This window comes from Bos taurus, chromosome 6 (genome assembly GCF_002263795.3).
Source record: "Bos taurus isolate L1 Dominette 01449 registration number 42190680 breed Hereford chromosome 6, ARS-UCD2.0, whole genome shotgun sequence".
Classification (NCBI taxonomy): Eukaryota; Metazoa; Chordata; class Mammalia; order Artiodactyla; family Bovidae; genus Bos; species Bos taurus.
The window spans coordinates 35,695,125-35,723,121 of NC_037333.1; the positions used below are offsets into that span (position 1 = coordinate 35,695,125).

At 40.7% G+C, this 27,997-nt stretch overlaps 1 protein-coding gene across 9 annotated transcripts in view; it reads left to right on the plus strand.

Moving 5' to 3' along the window:
- The first annotated feature begins 351 nt into the window (after nt 1–351).
- The window catches only part of FAM13A (family with sequence similarity 13 member A), a 337,193-nt gene continuing 309,547 nt past the window's right edge, over nt 352–27,997 (plus strand). For 7 of the 9 annotated variants that reach the window (XM_059887325.1, XM_059887330.1, XM_059887326.1 and 4 more), the window contains exon 1: nt 26,030–26,248. In XM_059887325.1, coding sequence (XP_059743308.1) covers nt 26,222–26,248 — 27 coding nt within the window. In that variant the 5' untranslated portion in view covers nt 26,030–26,221. Of the gene's footprint in view, nt 448–26,029; nt 26,249–27,997 lie in introns of those variants that run through there. The other 2 variants (XM_059887328.1, XM_005207750.5) reach the window with 1 other exon arrangement.

Below are 27,997 nucleotides of genomic sequence, written 5' to 3' on the forward strand. Positions count from 1 at the left end.
CGGGGCCTGCGCGAGCGAGCGCGCGCGGCCCGGGGGCGGGGTCTCGGGCGAGCGGGTGGGGGGAGGCGGGCCCAACCTCCTTGGAGTCTCAGGGCGTCGCGTGGCTGCTGCTAAGGGCCGGGCTGCTCCAACCTGCAGACTGCTTCGCCCGCCAGCAGGGAGCGGTGCAAGCTCACCTTGTCTTAGCCCTTTTCCCAGTGTCCCGGCTCTGTGGGCGAGGCTTCCCCCCACTCTTACGGGGAATAAAAATCGCACCCTCGGAGGGCTCGCGGGAAAGCTGCGCCGCCTCGGGTGCCTTGAGCGCGGTGCGAATGGGGCAGGGCGAGCGCACGTGGAGCTTGTTTACAAATAGCGGCCCGGGCGTCCGCGCCTCGCAGCGCAGACTCCCGGGAGTCCCCAGCCCGCCCGCCAGGACAGGACGAGCCGGAGCAAGAATCCCGAATCAAGGTATAAGCGGGGGGACGCGGCTGCTGGCCGAAGGCAGGGAGGCTGGCTCCCCGTGGGGAAAGGGGTCAGGCGAGGACGTAGGGCTGAGCTCTGCAACATCCATCCGAGCGAGCCCCGGAGAGGTGGGCGCGCCGCCGAGGGCGGTCAAACTGCGTATCCGGTCGCCTTCCTGCTGGGTTGCTCGCGGGTGAAGTCTCAGTCTCTGTAGAAGCTACTCTGTGCGAAGCTGACGGAGCCCGGGAGACGGGAGAGCCTATGGGAAGCTCCCTCGTGAATTTCATGCCGCTCCCTTCACTCTCTCTGCCTCTAGGTAGTAGTAAGGGAATTTTAACAAAGACTCCCTTGGTTGGTTTGAATCCGAGATACACTACGTTTCTATTCGGGCGTTTTAAATGAATCAGTTGCGGGCACCTGTGCCGTTATAACCGCTGCGAGGGACCGTGCCTTGCCGGCGTGGCGGGACTCGCTTCCCCGCAGGGCCGGGAGCCTTCCCTAGAGAAGCGAGCGGCTACACAGTCCTGCAGCACCTGTTTACCGAGGGCACGCCTGTAGCCTGTCCTTTATTACTCTTTTTTTTGGTACAATTTGAAAAAAATGCAAGTCTTTTAGTTAAGCCTCTCGAATTTCTGAAGATAAATGTCTAACCTTTTTCGTTCACATAAAGTAGCATAGTAATTAGTCATTTATTTGCAAAGGCCACTTTGTTGCCAGAATGTTTCAAAAGGGAACTGACCTGAGCAGTCTTACTGCGGAGATGATTTTAAGGCTTCTAATTCTCTGACTTCCTCACCCAAACTGCTCATTTTCCTTCCTCAAAATCACAGCTTTTCCCCATCTGACGTGTTGGAAAATCTTTGATCTCCTAGTTATACTGAAGTTGTAAGTGGTTTTTGACAAATGTCTGCTTTTCCTCTCCCTCCCCTCATGTCTTGGTCCACTATATTGGATAAAATGAAACTTCGTGCTAGTTTAGTATCATTTTTTAAAGTTAGCCTCTTTTCTGTGATAGCTGTGGTGGAGGTGTTTCAGTCGCTAAGTTGTGTCCGACTCTTGCATCCCCACGGACTAGACTGTAGCCTGCCAGGTTTCTCTGTCCATGGGATTCTCCAGGGAAGAATGCTGGCGTGGGTTGCCATTTCCTTCTCCAGTGATATTTAATAAGAAGCGTGACAACAGGTGTATCTGAGGTATGAAACATTATTCATTCCTCAGAAGGAAAGGGAGCTGACATTACATGTACCCAGAAGTTAGCCTGGTTTTCCCCTCTCACAGCCTACTGGTCCCATAATATTTAAATAAAATGAACTCTGACTCTTACCTCTATCCCCCTCTATCTCTGGGGTTTCATTTCCTTCCAGACACCTCTCGGATCCTCTCTGTTTCTGCTGAATTCTCCAGCTTGTTGGTGTCTTATCTCTTATAGCTGTTCCCTTTTCATCACCTTGTGTAAGTTCAAATTTGGAACATAGCCCACATTTCTTGTTTTCCTCAAACACTACTTCGTAGGAGACCCTTGTCTGCCCAAGACAGCTTTAGACAAGATTTTTTTCATCTAACAGACTTGTTCCTTTTTTGGAGGGGAGGGGTCACTAATTGCAGTAGATACATCAATACATTAGCTATAAGAGTAGGGAGACCTTAAAATAGAATGCATGTTAGCCTTGTTTTATTAAGAGACTGGCTGGCCATAGGGAACTGCTTACTGCCAGTTCTTTCCATTGGGTGTCACAGCCTTGCTCTGTCTTGCTGTGTCGTCCTTCCCTTTTCTCTCCAGTGTTTTTCTGTCTCAGGGTCCCTTCTGTCCTTCTCTCTCAGCCACCTGTGAAATCTTACAATTCTTCTTCCTTTATTACACAGAGCAACTTTATATTCTGTATCTGTTTTCCAGTTGTCCCTTACCCTAATCAAAAGACACGTCACTCCTTGTGGAATTTTGCCACCAGTATTTCTTTCCTTCTGCATATATGCAGTCTCTCCTAAATCCTTCTAATAGTAAAGTTTGTGTTACCTCTGTTTTATGTACAAGGATGCAAAGCTTAAAGAAATGTATGAATGTATCAAATATAGGTTGTTGAATGGAGATTAATCTGACTTTGAAGCGTGTTCTGCCCACACTATCACAATTGAAGTATTAACTCAAACACATGAAAACAGGAAAGTAAACTTGTGGGTTTTTTTTGTTTTTTTTTTTTTTGAAAAATTAAAGTCTCAGTCTATTAAAATGAAACTTTTGACAATAACCTACCAAAAAGGCATTCTTGCTTGAGAGTACTTCTAAGTCTGCAACTGAGTTGATCAGACACAGCATTTGGTTTATGGAATGTGGGTTTTCTTAAAACTACTCCAAATCACCTGAAAGTGGCTTATGTTTCTGACCATTTACAAGCCCTAAATTTATTCTTAATGCATAATAGTATTGCAGTGGAATAGGAGACCTCTAGAATAAATTCTTGATTTTATAGGCACTGCATTTTAGGTTTCCATTTAGTTCATCACTAACCTCATGCACTTGGAAGTTTTTGTTTGATACCTGAAATTACTCCAGTAAGCTTAGGATGAGGACATGTTAACATCATTCCATGTGTATTAAACTGATTTAATATCAAGTAGTATTTCTCTGTTAATTGAAATTTTTACTGCCAATGGGAAATCTGTCACTTTCAAAAAAAATGTACTGTTACCTATTTTAAGAGACATAAAATATTAAGGGGAATTTTAAACTAAAAAATAATTTGGGGTTGTGTTTTAGTGCTAACAAGCTGTGAAACAAGCTCAAGCTGGGAGTCAGGTAGAGCTTATTATAGGATTTGGGTAAGCTGGAATCAAGATTGCCGGGAAAAATATCAATTACCTCAGATATGCAGATAACACCACCCTTATGGCAGAAAGTGAAGAGGAACTCAAAAGCCTCTTGATGAAAGTGAAAGAGGAGAGTGAAAAAGTTGGCTTAAAGCTCAACATTCAGAAAACGAAGATCATGGCATCTGGTCCCATCACTTCATGGGAAATAGATGAGGAAACAGGGGAAACAGTTTCAGACTTTATTTTTCTAGGCTCCAAAATCACTGCAGATGGTGATTGCAGCCATGAAATTAAAAGATGCTTACTCCTTGGAAGGAAAGTTATGACCAACCTAGATAGCATATTCAAAAGCAGGGACATTACTTTGCCAACAAAGGTCTGTCTAGTCAAGGCTATGGTTTTTCCAGTGGTCATGTATGGATGTGAGAGTTGGAGTGTGAATAAAGCTGAGTGCCGAAGAGTTGATGCTTTTGAACTGTGGTGTTGGAGAAGACTCTTGAGAGTCCCTTGGACTGTAAGGAGATTCAACCAGTCCATCCTAAAGGAGACCAGTCCTGGGTGTTCTTTGGAAGGAATGATGCTAAAGCTGAAACTCCAGTACTTTGGCCACCTCATGTGAAGAGTTGACTCATTGGAAAAGACTCTGATGCTGTGAGGGATTGGGGGCAGGAGGAGAAGGGGACGACAGAGGATGAGATGGCTGGATGGCATCACCGACTCAATGCACGTGAGTTTGAGTGAACTCCGGGAGTTGGTGATGGGCAGGGAGGCCTGGAGTGCTGCAATTCATGGGGTCGCAAAGAGTTGGACATGACTGAGTGACTGAACTGAACTGAACTGAAGGTGATTTTTAGAGACATTTAAAGAAAGTGAAGGGTCTGTTCTTGGTTGGGTGCTTTTAGAAAGCAGAGGCAATTTTACTATTAGGCATCTTCATTTTTACCCCAGAAGCCAAAGGAACAGGCTTCTCCTCATTGGAGAAGAAGCAGTCATCAATAAAATGAAAGTTTGTACTTTGAAGTCTCTTTTAGCTGTAAAGTTATTTTACTGTATATTGTAGACAAAAGCTTGTTCATTTTTATTATAAACATTTTCTTTTAAATTAGTTAAAGGGGGGAACACTTTCCCACTTAAATTTCTTGCCCCAAGTGTGAGGTCAGATTGCTCATCAGAAAGTCCTTTTCCTTAAAAAAAAGAAAAGGTTATGATACTGAAAGGTGACTTATAGTCTTGTGTTGTATAGATGCTCAGTAGGCTTTTATGGCTTCCCTTGTGACTCAGCTGGTAAAGAATCCACCTGCAATGCGGGAGACCTGGGTTTGATCCCTGGGTTGGCAAGATCCTCTGGAGAAGGGAAAGGCTACCCACTCCAGTATTCTGGCCTGGAGAATTCCATAGACTGTATAGGCATGGGGTCACAAAGAGTCGGACATGACTGAGCGACTTCCACTTTCAAGGGGCTTTTAAACTTAATTTAGTTTTCCATATTTCTTTGTTGGCTGGCGGTAGATTTTCAGCTGATAGGCAGTATAGGCACAGATAAGAGAATGAGTTCCTGGGAGGGTAGAAAAGATTTAATAGGGTCAGAAGAGGGAAAATTGCTGGTGGAAATGTTAAAAGTTAGGAAAGCAGGTGGATATAAATTGAAGAACCAGTGAATTGCTGATTGATGTCAACAATGTGGGTGGGGAATTTGAGTGAGATTACACACTGCCCGCCTTATGTTTCCAAACTTGCCCAGTGTCCAGCTGTTTGCTAAAGGAGCCCACAGTTTTGTCAGGTGGATCAAATCAGGTTTATTGAGAGCCTCCGGTGCCTCCCTCTCCCTCTCCATGGCAAATGCAGCGTCATGGTTTCAGGCTCCTCATTCTTCTTCTTTAGCCTACAAAGTCTTTTGCAGGCTACAAAGTTTCTAGTTTGTCCCCAAAGCTGAGTTTTTCAAGATTCCTTAGACCCTATGGATGAGAATCGCCTGGTGTGTGACTTATAGATTCTGGCGCCCACTTCCAGGATGAAGCTCAGGAATCCTTATTTTCGGTGAGCATCACAAGTGTTTGTAATAGGCTAAAGATTGAAAGCCTTATACATTGACAACCACTGTGAATGAGATTCCTCTCTTAAAACATTCTTTTGGGAGAGTTTTTCTTTTCTCTTCCCCTCCTACCTTCTTAAATTATATGCAATATTTGAAGGAAGATATAAAATACAGAAAAAAAAGGAAACAAGCATACCAATATTCAGAAATAACTACACTTAATATTTTGGTGTGTATCCATCCTCTTTCATCAGTGTAATTATTATATATGTAATGTGTGTATGTATATGCATATTTCAGTAAGAATTTGAAGTTATATACATAAATTATATACATGTGTTTATTAACACATTATAAATATTTTAGATATTGTTGATTCTAATCAACCAAATACCGTCAGAAACACATCTTTGCCCAGTTGGGCTTACTACTAAACAGAGAGTCTCAGAAAAGAGGGAGTCAGGTAGAGCTTATTATAGGATTTGGGTAAGGTGATTTTTATAGAGATTTAAAGGAATTGAAGGGTTTGTTTTTGGATGGGTGCTGTTAGAAAGCAGAGGCCATTTGGCTATTAGGCATCTTAATTTTTACTCCAGAAGCCAGAGAAACTGGCTAGAGTCCTTGGAGAAGAAGCAGTAGTCACTCTTACTAACCTGGAGAGGAGGGTGTTTGATCATTTTTGTGGTAGCATAGCTTTCCCCTTCTTTCCTGGTGAGATTTTCTGTTCAGGCAGGATTAAAGAGTGATCTTGTTTTTGTCTTGTTTGATTGCAGTCATGGAGAATCCTTCTCTAATGTCTATGAAATTAATTACATTCCTCAGGGTAACACCATACTTACCTTGTTCAAAGCTTTCAACACATACTCGAAGGCTCCAAGATTCAAAAAAGTTTAAATAATAATTATTAATTCTTTCAACCTTGAAGCTATCCCTAATGCAACTGGCTAGTCATTGTAGTTCCACCTTATGAGACTCCCTTATGCTTGAAGATGATAGTTATTAACACCTCGTGATGGTGTTCATGAAACTCAGTTTTGATCAATTCTAGAAGTTTCTATCACCCAAAAGAATACCCCCTTTCCCTCCATCCCTCCGTCCTTTTCCTCAGCCCTTGGCAACCACTCGTCTTTATGGATTTGCCTATTCTAGGTATTTCATATAAGTGGAATCATACAGTGTGTGCCCTTTGTGACTGGCTTCTTTTCCTTTAATCAAATGTTTGCAAGTTTAATCCTGTTGTAGCATGCATCACTGCATCAATTTATTACTGAATAATTGTTATATGGGTACCCTGTGTTTCATCTATCAGATGATGGGCATTTTGCTTGTTTCTACTGTTTGACTATTATGAATAATGCTGTTGTGAACATCCAAGTACAAGTTTTTGAGTGCACATATGTATTCATTTCTCTGAGGTGTACCACAGATTGGAGTTGCTAGTTCATGTGGTAACTTTATGTATAACCCTTTGAGGAGCTATTTTCTAAAGCAATTCACCATCTTATAGTATGTGAGGACTCAATCTTATTCAGACTGCTATAACAAAATACCACAGATCAGGTAGCTTATATACAACAGAAAGTTATTTCTCACAGTTCTGGAGGGTGAGAGGTCTCGAACCATGGTGCCAGCAGATTTGGCCTGATGGCTGGTTAGGACTGACTTCCTGGTTGACAGATGCCTTCTTGTCATGTCACCACTTGGTGGAAGGGGTGGGGGATCTCTGTGGGTCTCTTCTATTAGAACCTATTAGTGAAAGCTCCACCCTCAAGACCTAAGCACACTCCAAAGGTCTTGCCACCTCAGGCTGTCATATTGGGCATTAGGATTTCAGCATAGGAATTTGGAAGGGACATGGACTGTCAGACCACAGCAGGCTCTAGTGTCTTCACCAACACTTGTTACTGTCTTTTCTGTTCACAGCATCCCAGCAGATGTAAACTGGTATCCGGTTGTGGTTTTGCCTTGTATTTCCCTTATGGCTCATTGGAGCATGACTTGATTAGCTTATTTACCAATTTCATATATCTTTTTTTTTGCAGTGCCATCTATTCAGATCCTTAGTTCAGTTTTTAATTAAATCACAAGAGAGTTACAATAATAAGTTTAAAGTATTACAATTTACTGTTCTTCCACTGGCTTTCCTGGTTGTTCTTAGTCGCTCAGTCGTGTCTGACTCTTTGTGAGTCCATGGACTGTAGCCCGCCAGGCTCCTCTGTCCATGGGATTCCTCAGGCAAGAATACTGGAGTGGGTTGCCATGCCCTTCTCCAGGGGATCTTCCCAACCCAGGAATCAAACCCAGCTCTCCAGAATTGCAGGTGGATTCTTTACCATCTGAGCCCCCAGGGAAGCCCATGAATGCTGGAGGGGGGAACCTATCCCTTCTCCAGGGGATGTTCCTGACCCAAGAATCGAACCTAGATCTCCTGCATTGCAGGTTACCAAGGAAGCCTGGCTTTGCTAGAGAAGAGACATAAAGAACTTGCTGACGAACATCTCTATATCTAGCACAACTGATGTGGACAATATTTTTCATGATATGCAGTCACTTAAGGATTCTTGTGATAAATTCTGGCCATCTAGTCAGAAGAAAAAATTATGACTTGTGGATGAAATTAGGCGTCCTTTTATCTGACAAATCTATGAGCTTTGGTTTGTGCTAAATTGCTATAGCTAACTCCTTTTGAATTTCTTGTATTTTTCTTTCTCTTAGTCATTCATTGTGTTCTTTTTAGTTTTGTTTTAGTGGTAACTCTTTCTATATTTGGAGAAGGCAATGGCACCCCACTCTAGTACTCTTGCCTGGAAAATCCCATGGACTGAGGAGCCTGGTAGGCTGCAGTCCATGGGATCACTAAGAGTCAGACACGACTGAGCAACTTCACTTTCACTTTTCACTTGCATGCATTGGAGAAGGAAATGGCAACCCACTCCAGTGTTCTTGCCTGGAAAATCCCAGGGATGGGGGAGCCTGGTGGGATGCTGTCTATGGGGTCGCACAGAGTTGGACATGACTGAAACGACTTAGCAGCAGCAGCAGCAGCATGGTGCAATTGACAGTCTTCAAAGAGTCATCCTTTTGGAGATATGTTTGAAATATACTTTATTATTATCTTTTTCTCCTTTGTAAAATAGTGGCAGAGTCTAACTCTGCCCTTCCTATTTGTATTTATTTTCTTTCTCAACTTAAACCCTGACACTAAAAATCTGAAAGGTGGTGGTAGGTGATAATTATCTCTTTTCCTTGGCTTTTCATATTTTTCCTTTTTTGCTTTGTTTCATATGGGTGTGTATTCACATATATCAATTTATATGTGTGTGTGTGATACTTTTTCCCCTCAGTTGAGTTTAGTTCAGTTGCTCAGTCGTGTCCGACTCTTTGCGACCCCATGAATGGCAGCACGCCAGGCCTCCCTGTCCATCACCAATTCCCGGAGTTCACCCAAACTCATGTCCATCGAGTCGGTGATGCCATGCACCCATCTCATCCTCTGTCGTCCCCTTCTCCTCCTGCCCCCAATCCCTCCCAGCATCAGAGTCTTTTCCAATAAGTCAACTCTTCGCATGAGGTGGCCAAAGTATTGGAGTTTCAGCTTTAGCATCATTCCTTCCAAAGAACACCCAGGACTGCTCTCCTTTAGGATGGACTGATTGGACCTCCTTGCAGTCCAAGGGACTCTCAAGAGTCTTCTCCAACAACACAGTTCAAAAGCATCAATTCTTTGGTGCTCCGCTTTCTTCACAGTCCAACTCTCACATCCGTACATGACCACTGGAAAAACCATAGCCTTGACTAGATGGACCTTTGTTGGCAAAGTAATGTCTCTGCTTTTCAATACGGTGTTTATGTTGGTCATAACTCTCCTTTCAAGGAATGAGCATCTTTTAATTTCATGGCTGCAGTCACCATCGGCAGTGATTTTGGAGCCTAAAAATAAAGTCACCCACTGTTTCCACTATTTGCCCATCTATTTCCCATGAAGTGATGGGACTGGACGCCATGATCTTAGTTTTCTGAATGTTAAGCTTTACATCAACTTTTTCACTCTCTTCTTTCACTTTCATCAAGAGGCTCTTTAGTTCTTCTTCACTTTCTGCCATAAGGGTGGTGTCATCTGCATATCTGAAGTTATTGTTGTTTATCCCAGCAATCTTGATTCTAGCTTGTGCTTCTTCCAGCCCAACACTTCTCATGATGTACTGTGCATATAAGTTAAATAAGCAGGGTGACAATATACAGCCATGATGTACTACTTTTCCTATTTGGAACCAGTCTGTTGTTCCATGTCCATGAACATGTTCCATGTTCCATGTCTAACTGTTGCTTCCTGACCTGCATATAAGTTTCTCAAGAGGCAGATCAGGTGGTCTGGTATTCCCATCTGTTTCAGAATTTTCCACAGTTTATTGTGATCCACACAGTAAAAGGTTTTGGCATAGTCAGTAAAGCAGAAATAGATGTTTTTCTGGAACTCTCTTGCTTTTTCATTGATCCAGTGGATGTTGGCAATTTGATCTCTGGTTCCTCTGCCTTTTCAAAAACTGGCTTGAACATCTGGAAGTTCACATTTCACGTATTGCTGAAACCTGGCTTGGAGAATTTTGAGCATTACTTTACTAGCGTGTGAGATGAGTGCAATTGTGCGGTAGTTTGAGCATTCTTGGCATTGCCTTTCTTTGGGATTGGAATGAAAGCTGACCTTTTCCAGTCCTGTGTCCACTGCTGAGTTTTCCAAATTTGCTGGCATATTGAGTGCAGCACTTTCACAGCATCATCTTTCAGGATTTGAAGTAGCTCAACTGGAATTCCATCACCTCCACTAGCTTTGTTCATAGTGATGCTTCCTAAGCCCCACTTGACTTCACATTCCAGGATGTCTGGCTCTAGGTGAGTGATCACACCATTGTGATTATCTTGGTCATGAAGATCTTTTTTATACAGTTCTTCTGTATATTCTTGCCACTACTATTCTTAGTATCTTCTGCTTCTGTTAGGTCCATGCCATTTCTGTCCTTTATTGAGCCCATCTTTGCATGAAATGTTCCCTTGGTATCTCTAGTCTTCTTAAACAGATTTCTAGTCTTTCCCATTCTGTTGTTTTCCTCTATTTCTTTGCACTGATCACTGAGGAAGGCTTTCTTATCTCTCCTTCCTATTCTTTGGAACTCTGCATTCAGATGCTTATATCTTGCCTTTTCTCCTTTGTTTTTGCTTCTCTTCTTTTCACAGCTATCTGTAAGGCCTTCCCAGACAGCCATTTTGCTTTTTTGCATTTCTTTTCCATGGGGATGGTCTTGATCCCTGTCTCCTGTACAGTGTCACGAACCTCTGTCCATAGTTCATCAGGCACTCTATCTAACAGATCTAGTCCCTTAAATCTATTTCTCACTTCCACTGTATAGTCATAAGGGATTTGATTTAGGTCATACCTGAATGGTCTAGTGGTTTTCCCTACTTTCTTCAATTTAAGTCTGAATTTGGCAATAAGGAATTCACGGTCTGAGCCATGGTCAGCTCCCTATCTTGTTTTTGCTGACTGTATAGAGCTTTTCCATCTTTGGCTGCAAAGAATATAATCAATCTGATTTCGGTGTTGACCATCTGGTGATGTCCATGTGTAAAGTCTTGTCTTGCGTTGTTGGAAGAGGGTGTTTGCTATGACCAGTGCGTTCTCTTGGCAAAACTCTATTAGCCTTTGCCCTACTTCATTCCGTATTCCAAGGCCAAATCTGCCTGTTACTCCAGGTGTTTCTTGACTTCCTACTTTTGCATTCCAGTCCCCTGTAATGAAAAGGACATCTTTTTTTGGGTGTTAGTTCTAAAAGGTCTTGTAGGTCTTCATAGAACTGTTCAACTTCAGCTTTTTCAGCATTACTGGTTGGGGTATAGACTTGGATTACTGTGATATTGAAAGGTTTGCCTTGGAAACAAACAGAGATCATTCTGTCGTTTTTTGAGATTGTGTCCAAGTACCGCATTTTGGACTCTTTTGTTGACCATGATGGCTACTCCATTTCTTCTAAGGGATTCCTGCCCACAGTAGTAGATATAATGGTCATCTGAGTTAAATTCACCCATTCCAGTCCATTTTAGTTCACTGATTCCTAGAATGTCGACGTTCACTCTTGCCATCTCCTGTTTGACCACTTCCAATTTGCCTTGATTCATGGACCTAACATTCCAGGTTCCTATGCAATATTGCTCTTTACAGCATCGGACCTTGCTTCTATCACCAGTCACATCCACAACTGGGTATTGTTTTTGCCTGGTCCCTCCCTTCATTCTTTCTGGAGTTATTTCTCCACTGATCTCCAGTAGCATATTGGGCATCTACCGACCTGGAGAGTTCCTCTTTCAGTATCCTATCATTTTGCCTTTTCATACTGTTCATGGAGTTCTCAAGGCAAGAATACTGAAGTGGTTTGCCATTCCCTTCTCCAGTAGACCGCATTCTGTCAAACCTCTTCACCATGACCCGCCCGTCTTGGGTGGCCCCACATGGCATGGCTTAGTTTCATTGAGTTAGACAAGGCTGTGGTCTGTGTGATTTGATTGACTAGTTTTCTGTGAGTATGGTTTGTGTGTCTGCCCTCTGATGCCTCTCGCAACACCTACCGTCTTACTTGGGTTTCCCTTATTTGGACATGGGGTATCTCTTCACGGCTGCTCCAGCAAAGTGCAGCCACTGCTCCTTATCTTGGACGAGGGGTATCTCCTCACCGCTGCCCCTCCTGACCTTGAACGTGGAGAAGCTCCTCTTGGCCCTCCTGCGTTCACGAAGCCACTGCTCCTTGGACATGGGGTTGCTCCTCTCGGCTGCTGCCCCTGACCTTGGGTGTGGGGTAGCTCCTGACCCCTACCCTTTTCTTTTTATAATGATGCTTGTAGATCTCACAAATTTCTATTTCCCCCTTTTTCTTTATCTTCTACATTGTGTTCTTTTCCTTTGGGGATGTAATAGTGAAACTAGCTAACAATTTGGAAAACCCCTGTCAACAGTGTGCTGAATTGATGTGCAATTACATGATTGCTTCTTTTAGAAAAAATTTATGGATTTATTAAATCTATCATCATAATGCTGACTGGACTTTTAAAATTTCTCACTTCAGTTGGTAGTTTGTTTCCAGTCATGTTAAAAAGAAACAGGCTGATAAATTTAACAATAATCTCTGTTACCATAACACAGGAATTATTTTGCACTGACCTTGTTCTGAAGTTGTTGGAATTTTTTTTTGTAACCAGTAGATGACTTTAATTTATTATTGCTACAGTCCCTGAAGAGCAGGTTTTTAGGTAGTTTTTCTGACGTACCTTTCAAATGCAGTATTGACTTTAACTAACCAACTTCCCTCCCTCCCTCCCTTACACTTTTTATCTTTTTACTTTTGATTGAAGGATTCCCTTTTGCATATTTTGAGAGTCTTTGCACATGACTATGAAATTTATTTTTCTCAGTTCAGTTTCTCAGTAGTGTCCAACTCTTTGCAACCCCATGGACTGCAGCACACCAGGCTCCCCTGTCCATCACCAACTCCCAGAGCTTACTCAAACTCATGTCCATCGAGGTGGTGATGCCATCCAACCATCTCATCCTCTGTCATTCCCTTCTCCTCCCACCTTAAATCTTTCCCAGCATCAGGGTCTTTTCCAATGAATCAGTTCTTCATATCAGGTGCCAAAGTATTGGAGTTTCAGCTTCAGTGTCAGTCCTTCCAATGAACACCCAGGACTGATCTCCTTTAGGATGGACTGGTTGGATCCCCTTGCAGTCCAAGGGACTCTCAAGTCTTCTCCAATACCACAGTTCAAAAGCATCAATTCTTCAGCACACAGCTTTCTTTATAGTCCAGCTCTCACATCCATACGTGACTACTGGAAAAACCATAACTTTGACTAGATGGACCTTTGTTGGCAAAGTAATGTCTCTGCTTTTTAATATGCTGTCTAGGTTGGTCATAGCTTTTCTTCCAAGGAACAAGCGTCTTTTAATTTCAAGGCTGCAGTCACCATCTGCAGTGATTTATCCCAGGCTACAGCAGTTAATTGCTTGACCACTAGGCATTTTGTGCTCAGTCACTAAACTGTGTCCAACTCTTTGTGACCCCATGGACTATAGCCTGCCAGGCTCTTTTGTCCATGGGGTTCTCCAGGCAAGAATACTGGAGTGAGTTGCCATTTCTTCTTCCAGGGGATCTTCCCAACCCAGGGACTGAACCCACATATCTTAAGTCTTATGCATTAGTAGGTGGATTTTTTTTTTGTTTGTTTTTATCACTCATGCCACCTGGGAAGTCCACTAGGCATTTTACCATATTCCAGTGAAGGGGAACACACATTGTTATATATAAAGTGGGGATTTAGTAGCAATTCATATCTGTAAATAGTGATTAAATTATTTGTTGTGGTTATTTTAGTCACTAAGTCATGTCTCACTCTTCTGCGTCCCCATGGACTGTAACCTGCCAGGCTCCTCTGTCCATGGGATTTCCCAGGCAAAAATATTGGAGTGGGTTGCCATTTCCGTCTCCAGAGGATCTTCTCAACCCAGGAATCGAACCAGCATTTCCTGCATTGGCAGACAGATTCTTTACCTCTAAGCCACCCAGGAAGCCAAAACAAACAAATAGAGCTATAGTAACGTGAAATATTCCTACTGAACAGTTAGCTGCCACATGAATGTACAATAATCTTATAGTAATGCTCTTTCCGTCTTTCCTAACAGTCCATAATAGTCTAGCATATTCATGCATTTTAATGCTTTATAATTATAAATTATATCCATAAAAAGTCCACTGTTTGCAATGATGTTTTCTTAATAATTATTTTATTGTTAAATAAATAAGTGACATTTTGAGTTTTGATTCTGTTTGTACATCTTTCCAGCAGTGGTTGGGCAAGTAATTTGATTTCTGAGTTTCAAATATCTTTTCATTATAAAATGGGAATGATGGCATTTGCATCCTATGTTTTTTTATGTTGATCAAATGAGATAATACAGGTAAATGTGCTGAGTAATTTTTTTAAATCTCTTTTGCTTTAGTATTTCTCAGTTGGAATATTGGTTTACTGTTTATTCCTTGTAATTAGCGGTGATGTTCATAATACGCCTTTACTCTTAGTCTTGTCACAACTGGAAATCAGATGTGTTCTAAAAAGGGATTTGCTGATTGTATTGTATTGCATTTGTGAGAACACTAATCTCAGAGAAGCCTGGGTTTGAAACATAGCTTTGTCCATTGTTGGCTGTGTAAGTCTGAACCTTTGTTGATCTTCAGTCTCTCATTTGATAAACATGAATATTACCTATATTGTGGAATTGTTACCGTAACTAAATGAGAACATATGTGAAAGACTTTGGCAATAAACAAACATTAGTGATTGTTTCGGAGAAGGCAATGGCTACCCACTCCAGTACTCTTGCCTGGAAAATCCCGTGGACGGAGGAGCCTATGTGGGCTGCAGTCTATGGGGTTGCTGAGTCAGACATGACCGAGCGACTTAGCAGCAGCAGCAGCAGTGATTTTTTCCTATACCCCCTCACAAGTTAAAACAACCTTTAATTCTAGTTCTGGGAGTAATTATTCAGTTACTATTTTCTTATTAGCTCATGACTTATTTTTTTACTTTTCTGGATTTTTAAAAAATATTTGTTTAAACCATCTTATTTATTATAGTCTCACAATGAGTTAGGTACTGTGCTGACCACAGGTCATATATTTTAAAACATTTTAATAAAAAATGTTTAGGTAACTAAATTCTTATTTTTAAACAATCAGAAGTAACTGCTTTAAGGATTTTAACTTAAGGGTTAAGATTTGAAAAATTCAGTGGAATCTTCCTGATTGAGGTTGAAAATAAGGAACTCAGATATTAAAGGCCACAAACATATTTTCCGTAAGCACTGCACTCCTTGTTTCTTCTGTTAGAGATTTTATGTGCTTGCAGATATAATTATAGAATGTAATTTTATGTTCTAATTTTTTATAAAAATATAAGTATTATTTTTCCAGTGGTCTTGAGATGTAAACGATGTAAACATTGTGTAAGTTTAAAGTACACAGCTTGATGACTTGATATAGGGGTATATTGTCGAATGATCACCACAGTAAGTTGAGTTATATCATCACCTCACATAGTTGCATTTTTTTTTCTTGTGATGAGAACTTTTAAGATCTACTCTCCAGAAGCTTTCAAATATACAACAATATTATTAACTAAAGTTGCCATGCTATATATTACATCCCCAGGACTTACTTTTCTCACAACTGGAAGTTTGCACCTTTTAACTACCTTTTTACTTCATCACATATTTATTATTCTTGACTCTTTTTCCTCCTTCAGATCTCCAAACTTTTTCTCTGAAATCCCTTAGAAGCTGTATTCATGTTCACACTTTTCAGTTCTTTGTCTGATGACTCTCACGTAATCCCTATTTCTTTTAACTTTTAAATGATCCCCGAGTGCTTGCAGGGGCAATCCAAGATTTTGCTACACATTTAATACATTAATTGTGCAAATATTTATGTTATGAAACTTACCAAGAACTTGAATAAGATAATGCTCTATCCCTCAAGGAGTTCTCAATCTAGAAAAATAGGTTTGCAGACAAGAGCAGTGCCATGTGTAAATGTTGTACTAGTGGTTGAAATCCGACATGGGTCCACCAAAGGGATAACTTTCATCAGGAATGCTCATGACACTGGTGCCAGGCATTGAAGTGAGTGTGTTACTTTCCCAAGTGGAAAGAGGAGACAAGGACGTTCTGGTGAACAAAGGTTCTAAAGTAGGAAAATATAAGCCTTACTTAATTCCTGGGCAACAGTGTATTCGTTTCCTATTGCTGCTGTGACAAATTACCACCAATTTAGTGACTTAACATAATTTTATTTATTGTTCAAAAGGTCTGAGGTCTGCAGTCAGTTTCACTGTGTTAAAATCAAGGTCATTCCTGTCCCTCTAGAGGCCACCTTCCTTCCTTGGCTGTGGCCTCTTCCTCTCTCTGCAAGCCAGTACCTTCAAATCTGAGTACAGTTCCTCCAGCTCTGACCCTCCTGTCGTCTTATAATGACTCATGTTATTAGAGGTGTCCCAGTGGTAAAGAATCTGCCCACAGTGTGGGAGACCCAGGTTCAATCCCTGGGTGGGGATCCTCTGGAGAAGGGCATGGCAACTCACTCCACTATTCTGCCCCGGAGAATTCCACAGACAGAAGAGCCTGGTGGGCTGCAGTCCATGGGATTGCAAAGAGTTGGACATGACTGAGTGACTAACATTACTACTGCCACCTTGCGATTAGGTGATGCAGGATAATCTTCCCCATCTCAAGATCCTTAATTTAACTACATCTGCAAAATCCTTTTGCCATGCAAGGTTACATATTCACAGTGGGTATTAGGATGTGAACATGTTTGGGTGGTTATTATCCAGCCTACCATGATCAAAAGACTGGAGTTTAAGGTATATAATAGCAATAGCAATTTAAAAAAGAAAAAATGGCAATTGGAAAAAATTCTTGCCTGGAGAATTCCATGGACAGGAGACTGGCAGGCTACAGTCCATGGGGTCACAAAGAGTTGGAAACGACTGAGAATTTAATTTTAAAAAACCTTGAAGTTGTGTTAAGGAGTTTGGAATTTCATCTATATGCCTGCATTTTTTATTCTTATAAAAGTTAAAAGTATTGGATGCTCACTTCACTGTGCACACACTCAGAATCCAAATACAATTAGGTGGATGAACACAGAACCCTTGAACCCCATCTGTGGAGCCCTTAGACCTAAAAAGAAGCTGCAGGAGAGGAACACAGTAAAAACCTGTTTCAGAAATATAGGGTTGTAATTGTACCAGAGAGATACTGATGAGATCCGCATTTAAAATATTTAAATATTTTAAATGGCCGTGGGAACAGAGAGGAAATTGCTTTGAAAAACTTTTAAGAGGTAGAATAAATAGGCTGTGGAGATTTTCTACTACTACTACTACTAAATCGCTTCAGTTGTGTCCGACTCTGTGCAAGCCCATAGACGGCAGCCCACCAGGCTCCCCCGTCCCTGGGATTCTCCAGGCAAGAACACCGGAGTGGGTTGCCATCTCCTTCTCCAATGCATGAAAGTGAAAAGTGAAAGTGAAGTCGCTCAGTTGTGTCCGACTCTTCGCTACCCCATGGACTGCAGCCCACCAGGCTCCTCCGTCCATGGGACTAGATTTTCTAGGGAGGGATTAAAAGAAGCCAGAGGAGGCTGAAGCAACCTTTGAGATGTTTATGAAAATGATCCTACTGTACATTTCCTACTGAAATTTTTTCCTACTTTGTGCTGACTTCTGGAGTCTACCTGAAATCAAATGCAACTTTCTGTTCAAACATGTTGTTTGCCAGCTAATTAATATCTCCTTTTAGTAGGGTCACTGTATAACAAATAGTCCCAATTAGGACAATGATTTTTAGAGCCATTTTTAAAATATTAAGTCAAACTTACTTTAAAGCACCAAGCTAAAATTTGTATTTCTTTATAGCTTCCGAGGCCAAAGGTATAATCGCTTCACTAATACAGTTACTTAAACCAAAGGTGAGAAAGAATTCAAAATTACTTTTGAAGAGAGACAAAAAGCCTCAAGTTTCTTGTGGTTCTGGATTTATACAGCAAATTTGAAGACTGAATCAACACTGGCAGTGACTCACATTATTTTCAGTGCATGGGGATGATGAAAGAAAATTCAGCACATGAGAGGAAGATAAGGAAACCCCCTTCATGGACAGTTTTTTCTTACTGCTACTTAAGGCTGTAGTCCAGAAAGTCCCCCGGTACATAGAGTATGCTGGGGTGGTCAACAAAGCCCTCCTTAATTCCCATTTCATGAACTGGCCCACGGGACTTTGCCCTGGTGTTAGTGCAGAGGGGAGTGAAAAGATCTTTTCCAGCGCAAGACAGACTTCGGTGAGTCTGGGTTCTTAGGACCCTCGGGGAGAGGATCCTTCTGATACCCTGGCAATAGCCTTTGCTGGCGTCTGCCTACAACACAGAAGACCCGGGTCCAATCCCTGGGTTTGGAAGATCCTCTGGAGGAGGAAATGGCAACCCACTCTTGTACTCTTGCCTGGAAAATCCCATGGACAGAGGAGCCCGGTAGGCTAAAGTCCATGGGGTCGCAAAGAGTCAAACACGACTGAGCAACGTCACTCACTCACTCACTCTTAACCTCAGCTTTCCCATAGCACTTTTAAGAGTAAAAGGGGACCCGATTAATAATTACATTAAGTCAGCAAACATAAATTGAAACTCTCCCAGGCAAACTGGAGTACCCACATTATTAGGCACTGCTCCAGTGTCCTGGAAAACAAAACTTTAAAATCATTTTCCATACCTCTCTTGATTAGGTTGATATCTTTTTTGCCTCTAAGGTTAATTATTCATCTTAAGAGTTCTTTCTACAAAATTCATGTGACTTATCCTTCACTACATGAATTCAAGACCTGTTCATCTCAGCTGGATTATTACTAACAGAGTCCATTTATCTGTAAGGAGTCTCCTTCCTATCCTAGCACCTTCTCATCAGATGTTCAGGTGAATATGACACTAGTTGGGCTTCCCTGGTGGCTCCGATAGTAAAGAATCCACCTGCAGGAGACCTGGGTTCGATCCCTGGGTTGGGAAGATCCCCTGAAGGAGGGCATGGCAACCCACTCCGGTATTCTTGCCTGGAGAATCCCCATGGACAGAGGAGCCTGGTGGGCTACAGTCCATGGGGTCACAAAGAGTCTGACATGACTGAGCAACTAAGCACAGCACAGCAGCGTGGCACCAGTTTACTCAAGCTGTTCATTCTACTTAAGAACTTAGAGTAGTTTCTCATTGTTTATGAGGTCAAGCCAGTGTTTCTTTGCTTTTCCAGTTAGTGTCAGTTCCCCTGTTCATCACACAGACCCACGTTAGATGCCCTCTTTTTCCCCTTCCGTCCTAGTCAGTGACCTCTGTATAAGTCAGCTCAACACCTGCCTTCTTGGTGGTCTAGCTCCAATCACTTTTGTCCATCCCATCTTGTTCTGTCTTCCAATTTTAGACTTTTCTCAAAGACTAAGTTCACATTTCAAATTTGATTATACAATTTAGTGTTTTATATTTGGTAATTGAAGGATTAAGACTCAAGTGCCTTCAGGAGCCATAAGATAGTTGTAAACTGAAGCTGGCAGAATGACAGACAGTAGGTATTGAGTGCCTGGATAATCCTATGGGTAGAGAAGCCTGGCAAACTACAGTCTGTGGGGTTGCAAAGAGTTGGACACAACTGAGCAACTGAGCATGCACACACATGTTGATTGCTAGCAATAGTGATGTTCACCCATGTAGAGGTCCATGGCCTTTCAAATCACTATGGAAGTGATACAAAATGGTCAAACAGAATACCTTCACAAATTGTGCAATTGATGTCCTAAATATTTTTACATACACTTCATAGTTCAAGTAATACACCGTTTCCTGTACATCTCTTTAGCCATAATTCCTAGAATATTAATAAGGTATACATTGTGCTTTGTATATAAGTGCTTGTGAAATTGAAAAGTTAAATTGTGGCTTTAACAAATTTATTGGGAAAGTAAAACTTTTCCAAAAAATTGAGTATTAAATAAATAAGCTATGAGGATATATTGTATAACACAGGGAATATAGCCAATATTTCATAGTAACTATAAATGGAGTATAACCTTTAAAGTTGTGAATCATTTTGTTGTACAATCAAAACATATAATGTTGTAAATCATGTATCAGATCAGATCAGTTGCTCAGTCGTGTCCGACTCTCTGCGACCCCATGAATCGCAGCCCGCCAGGCCTCCCTGTCCATCACCAACTCCCGGACTTCTATACCTCAATTTAAAAAAAAAGAAATAAAATGTGACTATTCTCTTGTTTCCCAGGCCTGAGGCTAGGAGGATTACCATAGATATTTAGTGCTTCCTGTTCCCAAATCAGCCCTCTTGTCAACTTCGTAGTGGGCTGGGCCCTGATTTTCTCCTGCTATGGAGATTGGTGTGGTGGATCTGCTTTGGCTTCCAAGCAAGAAGGAAATTATGTCAAGCAGTCTACCTCAGCCAAGAGGCATGCTGAGAGTTGAAGCAGAGTTATAAATAGGACTAGAAGAAGGGGCAGTAGGAAGCTAGCAAGGAAGTAATAGAAATGCAGATCAAACAATGCAGCTTAAAGAATGACCCACAGATTCGGGGTTTCTAAACTTTGGGTCGTGTCCAAGAGTAATGAGATCAATACACAAAACCTGAAAAGACAGCTGAATTTTTTACTATTGTAGTAAGGGAAAGCTATGCTGGTCAGGCAGTCTTGTGAGCAGAGCAGATGGCTGTCTTAAGAAGTGTGGAATTAGAATTGGTGCAGTTTTGGGGGGTGTTGGCATCATCTGAAGGAGAGTGGTTACTCCAATAAGGTGTTTATTGATTGGTTGGCACTCAGAGGCATGTTTATTAGAACTTTCTTTGTTGGCCAGAAGTGATGGGTTGGCTTAAAAAAAAATGATCGGTTTACTGAAGCAGGTTACCAGTTGAACAGATTTAAATTAGTTATTTTGGTTATTGGTTTCCCTGGCTACAAAGTAATCAGTCTTTTCCTAGGACCATGGTAATTGTTTTTCTCCTGAAGTGGAATGGAAATGCATCTAAATTCAGAACAGAGAGGAGATCATCAGCTTTAAACTGGTCCTTTTTCAGGGAAGCCTTTCAGAAAATACATAGGAGAAGGTTCAAATGTAGCTGTTGTCACAAAGCAGATTAACACACCCAATAAAGACTTCATTCCTACTGTTTTCTAAGGAACCAGAGTCCATAGACTAGTCTTTCAGTAGGTATATGAGGACTCTAATGCCCAGTAATGAGCAAGGGTCAGTGAACTTTATAAAGGGTCAGATGTAAATATTTTAGACTTTTGGGTCATATGTTCTGTCTGTGTTGCAGCTGCTCAGTTCTGCCATGGTACTGCTACTGCCAGAGTATCCGTATGCATGTGTAAACAGATGCGTGTGACCAGATTTGGTCTGGAGCAGCTGCATTTGGCAGGGCTTTCCTGGTGGCTCAGTGGTAAAGAATCCACCTGCCAGTGCAGGAGACTCAGGAGACACAGGTTCAATCACCTGAAGAAGGAAATGGCAACCCACTCCAGTATTCTTGCCTGGGAAATCCCGTGGATAGGAGCTGGGCAGGCTATAGTCCTTGGGGTCACAAGAGAGTTGGACACAATTTAGCAACTCAACAATGACAACAACAAAGCTGTATTTGGCACTCAGGCTAGTTTGCTGACCCTGATATAGAACAAGTGCATCCACTGTGAGGGATCCAAACACCAAAATATCTGAACCCTTCTGTCTGACAGAGAGTATGTAAATACTAAATAGTTGCTGACTGGCTGACTTCTGATATACTGTCTAGCCGAATGTCATTGATTCTGGGCCAGGTTGGGAGTCTCATTGAGAAATAGCTGGGATAGGGCAGGAGCTGGAGTAATGAATCCAGCTTGGAGTCTTTTTTGGACCCCAAAAAAGTCTCCACTGTCCCATTTCTAATGGGTCACCAGTGCTTCATGCTACAGTTGCCACCTACCACACAAGCCACCCTGATATTTGCTGGTCCTTGCTACATGGCTGATGGTACTGTGTCTACAAGCTGCTGCTCTTCTTCTGGCATCTGTTATAGCTACTCCCAGTAAAGAGATTGTGCCCTTTGATATCCATTAGCTCTGCCATCTGACATTAGAGGGACTGGCTTCAAAGCATTTTTTTAGGTGTTTTGGAGGCTGGAGGATGACCTGGTGGTCCTTTTCCTCCATGAATCTTCCCAGGTCAAAGGGTGATTTAAATGACAGTGTCCAAGGGGCCTGACCATCCATTGTGAAATAACCTTGACATCTTTCTCCAGGGTACCCAGGAATCTTCTTGAAAATAGGACGTCTTTTGTCCTGGCCGTGCTTTTTCAGCATTTTTGGAAGTAGTCATAGAGTTAGCCCACCAGAGCAGATTCTTCAGTAAAGCACTTTAAAAAAATCCCTCTATCCTTTCTAGGAAGAATCAGTAGTTCATATAAGCAAATCTCTTGACTGTGGCTTGTGTATCTTAAGTTCTTTATAAATCAATAATCAGGAATATACGTGTATGACTGCTCAGAGAGCTTTCTGGAATTAATTGAACTCTACTATTGCTTTCATTCATTTGAGGGTCAGGAAAATAGTAATATTTCAGGCTATGATAACAGATATATTCTACGAAGAAACAAACTTTGTAGTCAAGAGAGCCTTCTGGTGCTTTTTGTTAAATGGCCTATTCAGGGTTTCTTTTAACAAATGATATCTAGTCACCGCAGAAAAATAAGGATAAAAATTTGTTATCACAGTACTAATTTTACTTTATAATGGTATTTAAGAAGTTACTGAAATTAGGACTAAATTTTTTCCCTCCTTCCATCGTCCTTCTATAGTATTATCCAAAAATAGAAAAAAGATAAATATATACCTATTAGAAACAATAACAGAAAGTATAATTTTTGATTCTCGAATTTGATCTGATATTACTGAATGCTTTTCAAATTCATCATTAAAAATTGGAAGAAGAGCAATAATTTTGAAAGAGATGGAGAACAAAAAAAGACTATTTTTGTTTGATATTTAAATCAATTATAAAGTTAAATACCGGTGGCAGATTCATTTGATATATGGCAAAACCAATACAATATTGTAAAGTTAAATAAAATTAAAAAAAAGAAATTATTCAAATATTATAAAAATGATTTAGAACTAGGATAAAAAACTAGATAGAATATACTAGCCTGAAAAATATACCCCAGTATGTACATGTACATGTGTGTGTATTTATGAATTTAATATATAGTATACATAGTATCACAAGTGGGAAATGAAAAATTTGCCGAATACATGGTACGGAGTCCTTTTATTGAGTATATGAATTAGGCTAAAGACAAACTTGTTCTATATACATGCATGTATATTCACATATAGGACCTTCAAATATAGTATCTTACCGGGAGTCTTGTTTCATTCTCACATAAATTTTATTTGGTCTAGTCTTATAAGAATGCTGTACTCCTCAAGGTCATTCAGAGGTCTAGGGTTTGTTCTATCAAGTTACTCTGTCATCTTCTGGGACATTGTCCATCTTCTCCATGGTCAAAGCTAGGTTTCTGGTGCATCCTCATTCCAGCTTGTGATGAAGGGGAGGGGATTGTGATGAAAGGGAGGGAGAGTAAACGTGAAGCAAGGAATTTCCTATTAAGCATAGGACACAGAAGGTGCACATATTCTATTCGTACACATTCTGTTCATGCAGATCTGATCACTTGGCCCTGTCTACCTGTGTGAATGGTTAGGAAATGTCGTCTCCAGCTGGGTAACTGTGGGCTCAGCCACAACTCGGGGGAAGAAAGAGCTCCAATATTATCAGAAAGAGAGATGATATATACTGGAGAGAGTTAACAATCTGGACCATAGTAGTTATATGAAAATAAAACATCAATTTAGATCCTATCTTTTACCATACTTTGAAACAATTCCAAGTAGAAATATATAGTCAAACCATGTGATAAGCATCCAAAATTGTTAGCATAGCATAACACCGGGCAAATGGTAATAAAAATCAGTGCTTTATTACAATGACCTTATAAAAGAGACTGCAATGGAAAAGACTCCATTGGGTAAACAAAATAGATTAAAGAGAGTTCACAGAATAAGAAGTACAAATGACTAATAAGGATTTTTCATATCTTTAATGTTATGATAAAAAAGAAACATAAGTTTGAAAATGAGAAATCATTTTCACTAAATTAGGAAATACTTTACAAAATATTCAGACCTTGGATAGGGTAAGTTGAAGAATAAAAATTGCCAGAGCCAGTGTGTGTCAGGAGCCTTGATACATGTTCATATTCTCTGTGATCCAGAAATTTCATTTTCAGGAGTCTTTACTAGAAAGAAAAAGATCAGATTGAGAACAAAGCATTATTTAAAATCATACACAGATAAAATTGGAAACCATATAAATGTCTAAAAACATTTTAGGGAAAGTGACTAAATGGTTATATATACAGAATGTAGTATTATGCATGATTAAAATAGTTTATAGCACTAACAATATGGGATCTGATGAGATGTTAAGTAAAAATATTAGGATTTAAAATGATCAGAAATTGGATTTAAATTACATTTTAAAAAAAGCATAGAAAAGATCCTGGAAGTAAATATGTTAAATGTTTCTGGGTGTCCTCTGTTATTCTTTTGCTACATCTTGACTTCTTTATTAGCATCTCTAATTTATTAATCAAAAGGTTTCTTTACTGACTCCTCCCTCCCACCATTGGATGATCTAGGAGAAAAGGTACATACGTTGTCGGTAAGGTATATAGCGCCTGGCCCAGTGTAGGTAATGCATATTGATTGGGTAACGTTGGGTGATGGGCCTTGAGATGACCTAATTTTTTTATTTTTCACCATGGACCAGCAATATATATAATCAGAAAAAGAAGACAAATTTTGTGTTAGAAAAAGTTTATGTTACGATTTTCTTTAGTAATCAGCCTAGTTTTCTAATGGTTGAACGGGAAGCAGAGTGATTAAAGTCTAGATTAATGAAGAAGTGAAAAAAAAATGTATCTTTGTAATAGAGAGGATTCTGTCCATTGTCCCACCACCATTCCCTTGTATGGCCTTGGGATTGTGTTGCTGTGCCTTGTGAAAGTAGAATCTGTGCAGTGTTACATGTGCACCTATGGAAATAAAACATAGTTGGTCAAGTCTTATGGATCGCTTAATACAATTTGCTGTCTTGGCTCCTTTGCAGGTACTCTTGGTTGGCTGCAGTTAAACAAAGAATACTATATTTGGAGAAAAGTATTGTAATTGGATCTGATTTCATTTTTCCCTTTTCCTCCTACCTCCTCCCCTTAAGAGTAAATATTAATATGTTTTGTAGTTGGGGGCAATTAAAGTCTTTTAAAGTTGGGTCAGGTGAAACTTCCCATGTAATACTTGTTACCATTCTCTTAAATGTGCCAGTTAAAAAGATTTGACAGAAAAGCGGTAATTAAAAAAAAAGTACCATTTCCTTCTGGCTTGTATGAAATGGATATTTTTACCTATCCGCTCAAATATTTGGAAATTGTCAAATGAGATTTTCTAATGATGCAGCATATGGGGTAGAAAATTCTGGAAAAGTCAGCTGGAGGCTAACTTTCCAGACCATAAATCGCATATGTTGAATTGTGGATGTCTAGAAACATGTTGTCTGTGTTTATCACCAATGTATGTAAGATAATCTGAAGCTAATTAGAAGCAGTATGTAACAGTTAAATAAAGTAGAGCATTCTCATTTGGAGCAATGCTGACAGAATAAAGGTGGAAGGAAGAAAATTTTGATAAAATTTAACTGATTCTTCCTTAGAAAAGTGAGGAATATGCTTTCAGATTTAAACCTGAGTGTAAATAGATGAATTTTTCTTAGAGATGAGTATCGATGGAAGCAAATGTGCCTTTGCTTTCTGCACTTAGTTAAATGTGTTAATAAATGAACACCACCTGTTAAGGTAATTGGTGCTTTCTGAACCGAAGAAGCCTGTGTGTGGCATCTAACAAGTCAGGTTTAAGAAAAAGATGTCAGCGACTTAAGACCCAGGTCACGTGACTCCGTCAGTTCACCAGTCCTAGAAGCTGTGGATCAAATTTCAACTCCAGGCAGTCCTCCCAGCCATGTGGGTTTAGCCAAATCAGAAGCAAACCCACACTTCCGAAAATGTTAGGAGCTGCCCTGGACTTTCCGTGGGGCCTCTGGATCTGGAGCTGTGTTTTATATCAGAGCATATCGACCAAATGGAATTCTAGTGTTTTGCTGCTGTTTTGATCATTTCATCCAGCCTCCGTCAGATCTGCCAGGCGAGATGGGGGCTGGAGCTCTCGCCATCTGTGTGAGTACAGGCCGCCTCTGTCTCGGTGGACGCTGCCAGGGCCCAGGAGAGGCCTCTGCCCTCCTGGTTTGGAGGAGATGTCTGTGTGACTTTGGTTTTCCTTCTTAGGAGGTGTGGGGAGATTTGTTAAGTTAAATTCCTAACTATTCACATGGACATTCAGCAGTATTTGGGGTGGTATTCCATGTTATCGTCCAGTTTCCTTTTCCACATGAAGGAAGATGTGTGCTGAGTTTACTCAGTTAAGTAAACTTACATACTGTATGTAGATCACTCTCCAGTGTTTTATTTATTTTTTTCCCAGTGTTTTAGACTTTCTTGTTCTGAGTTAAGTATGAGTTAAATTGTAGTTATTGGACATATCTTGTGCCTAGATTTAGAGCAAACTAAAAGAATTAAAATAACCGTCAATGTCTTTGCTTCCAAGAATGTATGTAACATTTTTCTATTTCACATTTTTGTTTTAATTTAGTAATTCTAGAATTTTTGTTTTAGCATGGTTGCTAAAAGTGATGGTGAAAGAGCTAAGTTGATAAACGTGTGTAAATCCTTAACCACCCGTACAAACTTCTGGTTATAATACAGTAGCAGTAATAAAAAACACGGATATAAAATCCATGGAGAAAGGTGTGTATTTCTAGGGCTGAAATTCATGAATTTTCAAAAAAAGCAATTCTCTTGGTGCTTACGAGTACCCTTTTGCAATAACCCAGTATATCTACAATTACATAAATTACAGAATGCTGTAATTACATCTTTTTAAATAATACACAGAAAATACATCTATCTCAAATTGGTACTGTTTTCCAAGGGGCATTTTATTTGTCCTGGAGGTTTACTAAATGAGAAATAGCTTACTCTGTATTATCATCTTTAACTGCTCTCTAGTGTTTCATCACATTTTGATCAGATCCTGTGAAGTGTCAGAATGAACTGTATTTTTGTTGTAGTTCTGGTGGCATCCTAAAATATCTAGAAACATCTGGGAAATTTTTGACACGTAGGCCCAGAATGGCCACCAGATGGTGCGCTAACCCCATGGATTGAATTTTTTTAGTAAAACTGTAGGAAAACTCCCTGGTTTTCAGCTCAGAACTTCTCAGCATCCTGTGTCTTCCTAACTCTTCCTTTCAGCCCCGATGCTTGAATGCCTGTGCAGCTGGGAATCTTTTTATCACTCCAAAGACTTTCCTTCAAGATCTTATTTTTCTTTGTGGAAAATAACGAGCTTATATTTGACAGCACAGGTCTGCATTTTTCCAGCTTTATGAAAGAGAGACTTTAGAGCTGGAAATGTGTAGAGTAAAGCAGCAGATTGACCTATTAGCCCTGACATTTGCAGACATCTTATTGTTTGATTGGATCTTTGCTACTTGCTCTTATTCTACATATATTGGTCTCTGCTGCTGCTGCTAAGTCGCTTCAGTCGTGTCCGACTCTGTGCGACCCCATAGATGGCAGCCCACCAGGCGCCCCCGTCCCTGGGATTCTCCAGGCAAGAACACTGGAGTGGGTTGCCATTTCCTTCTCCAATGCATGAAAATGAAAAGTGAAAGTGAAGTCACTCAGTCGTGTCCAACTCTAGCAACCCCATGGACTGCAGCCCACCAGGCTCCTCCATCCATGGGATTTTCCAGGCAAGAGTACTGGAGTGGGGTGCCATTGCCTTCTCCATATTGGTCTCTACCTTGACTAAAATGCAGACTAACCCATATACAAAATTCCATATTTTTCCTTAATTTATATCCA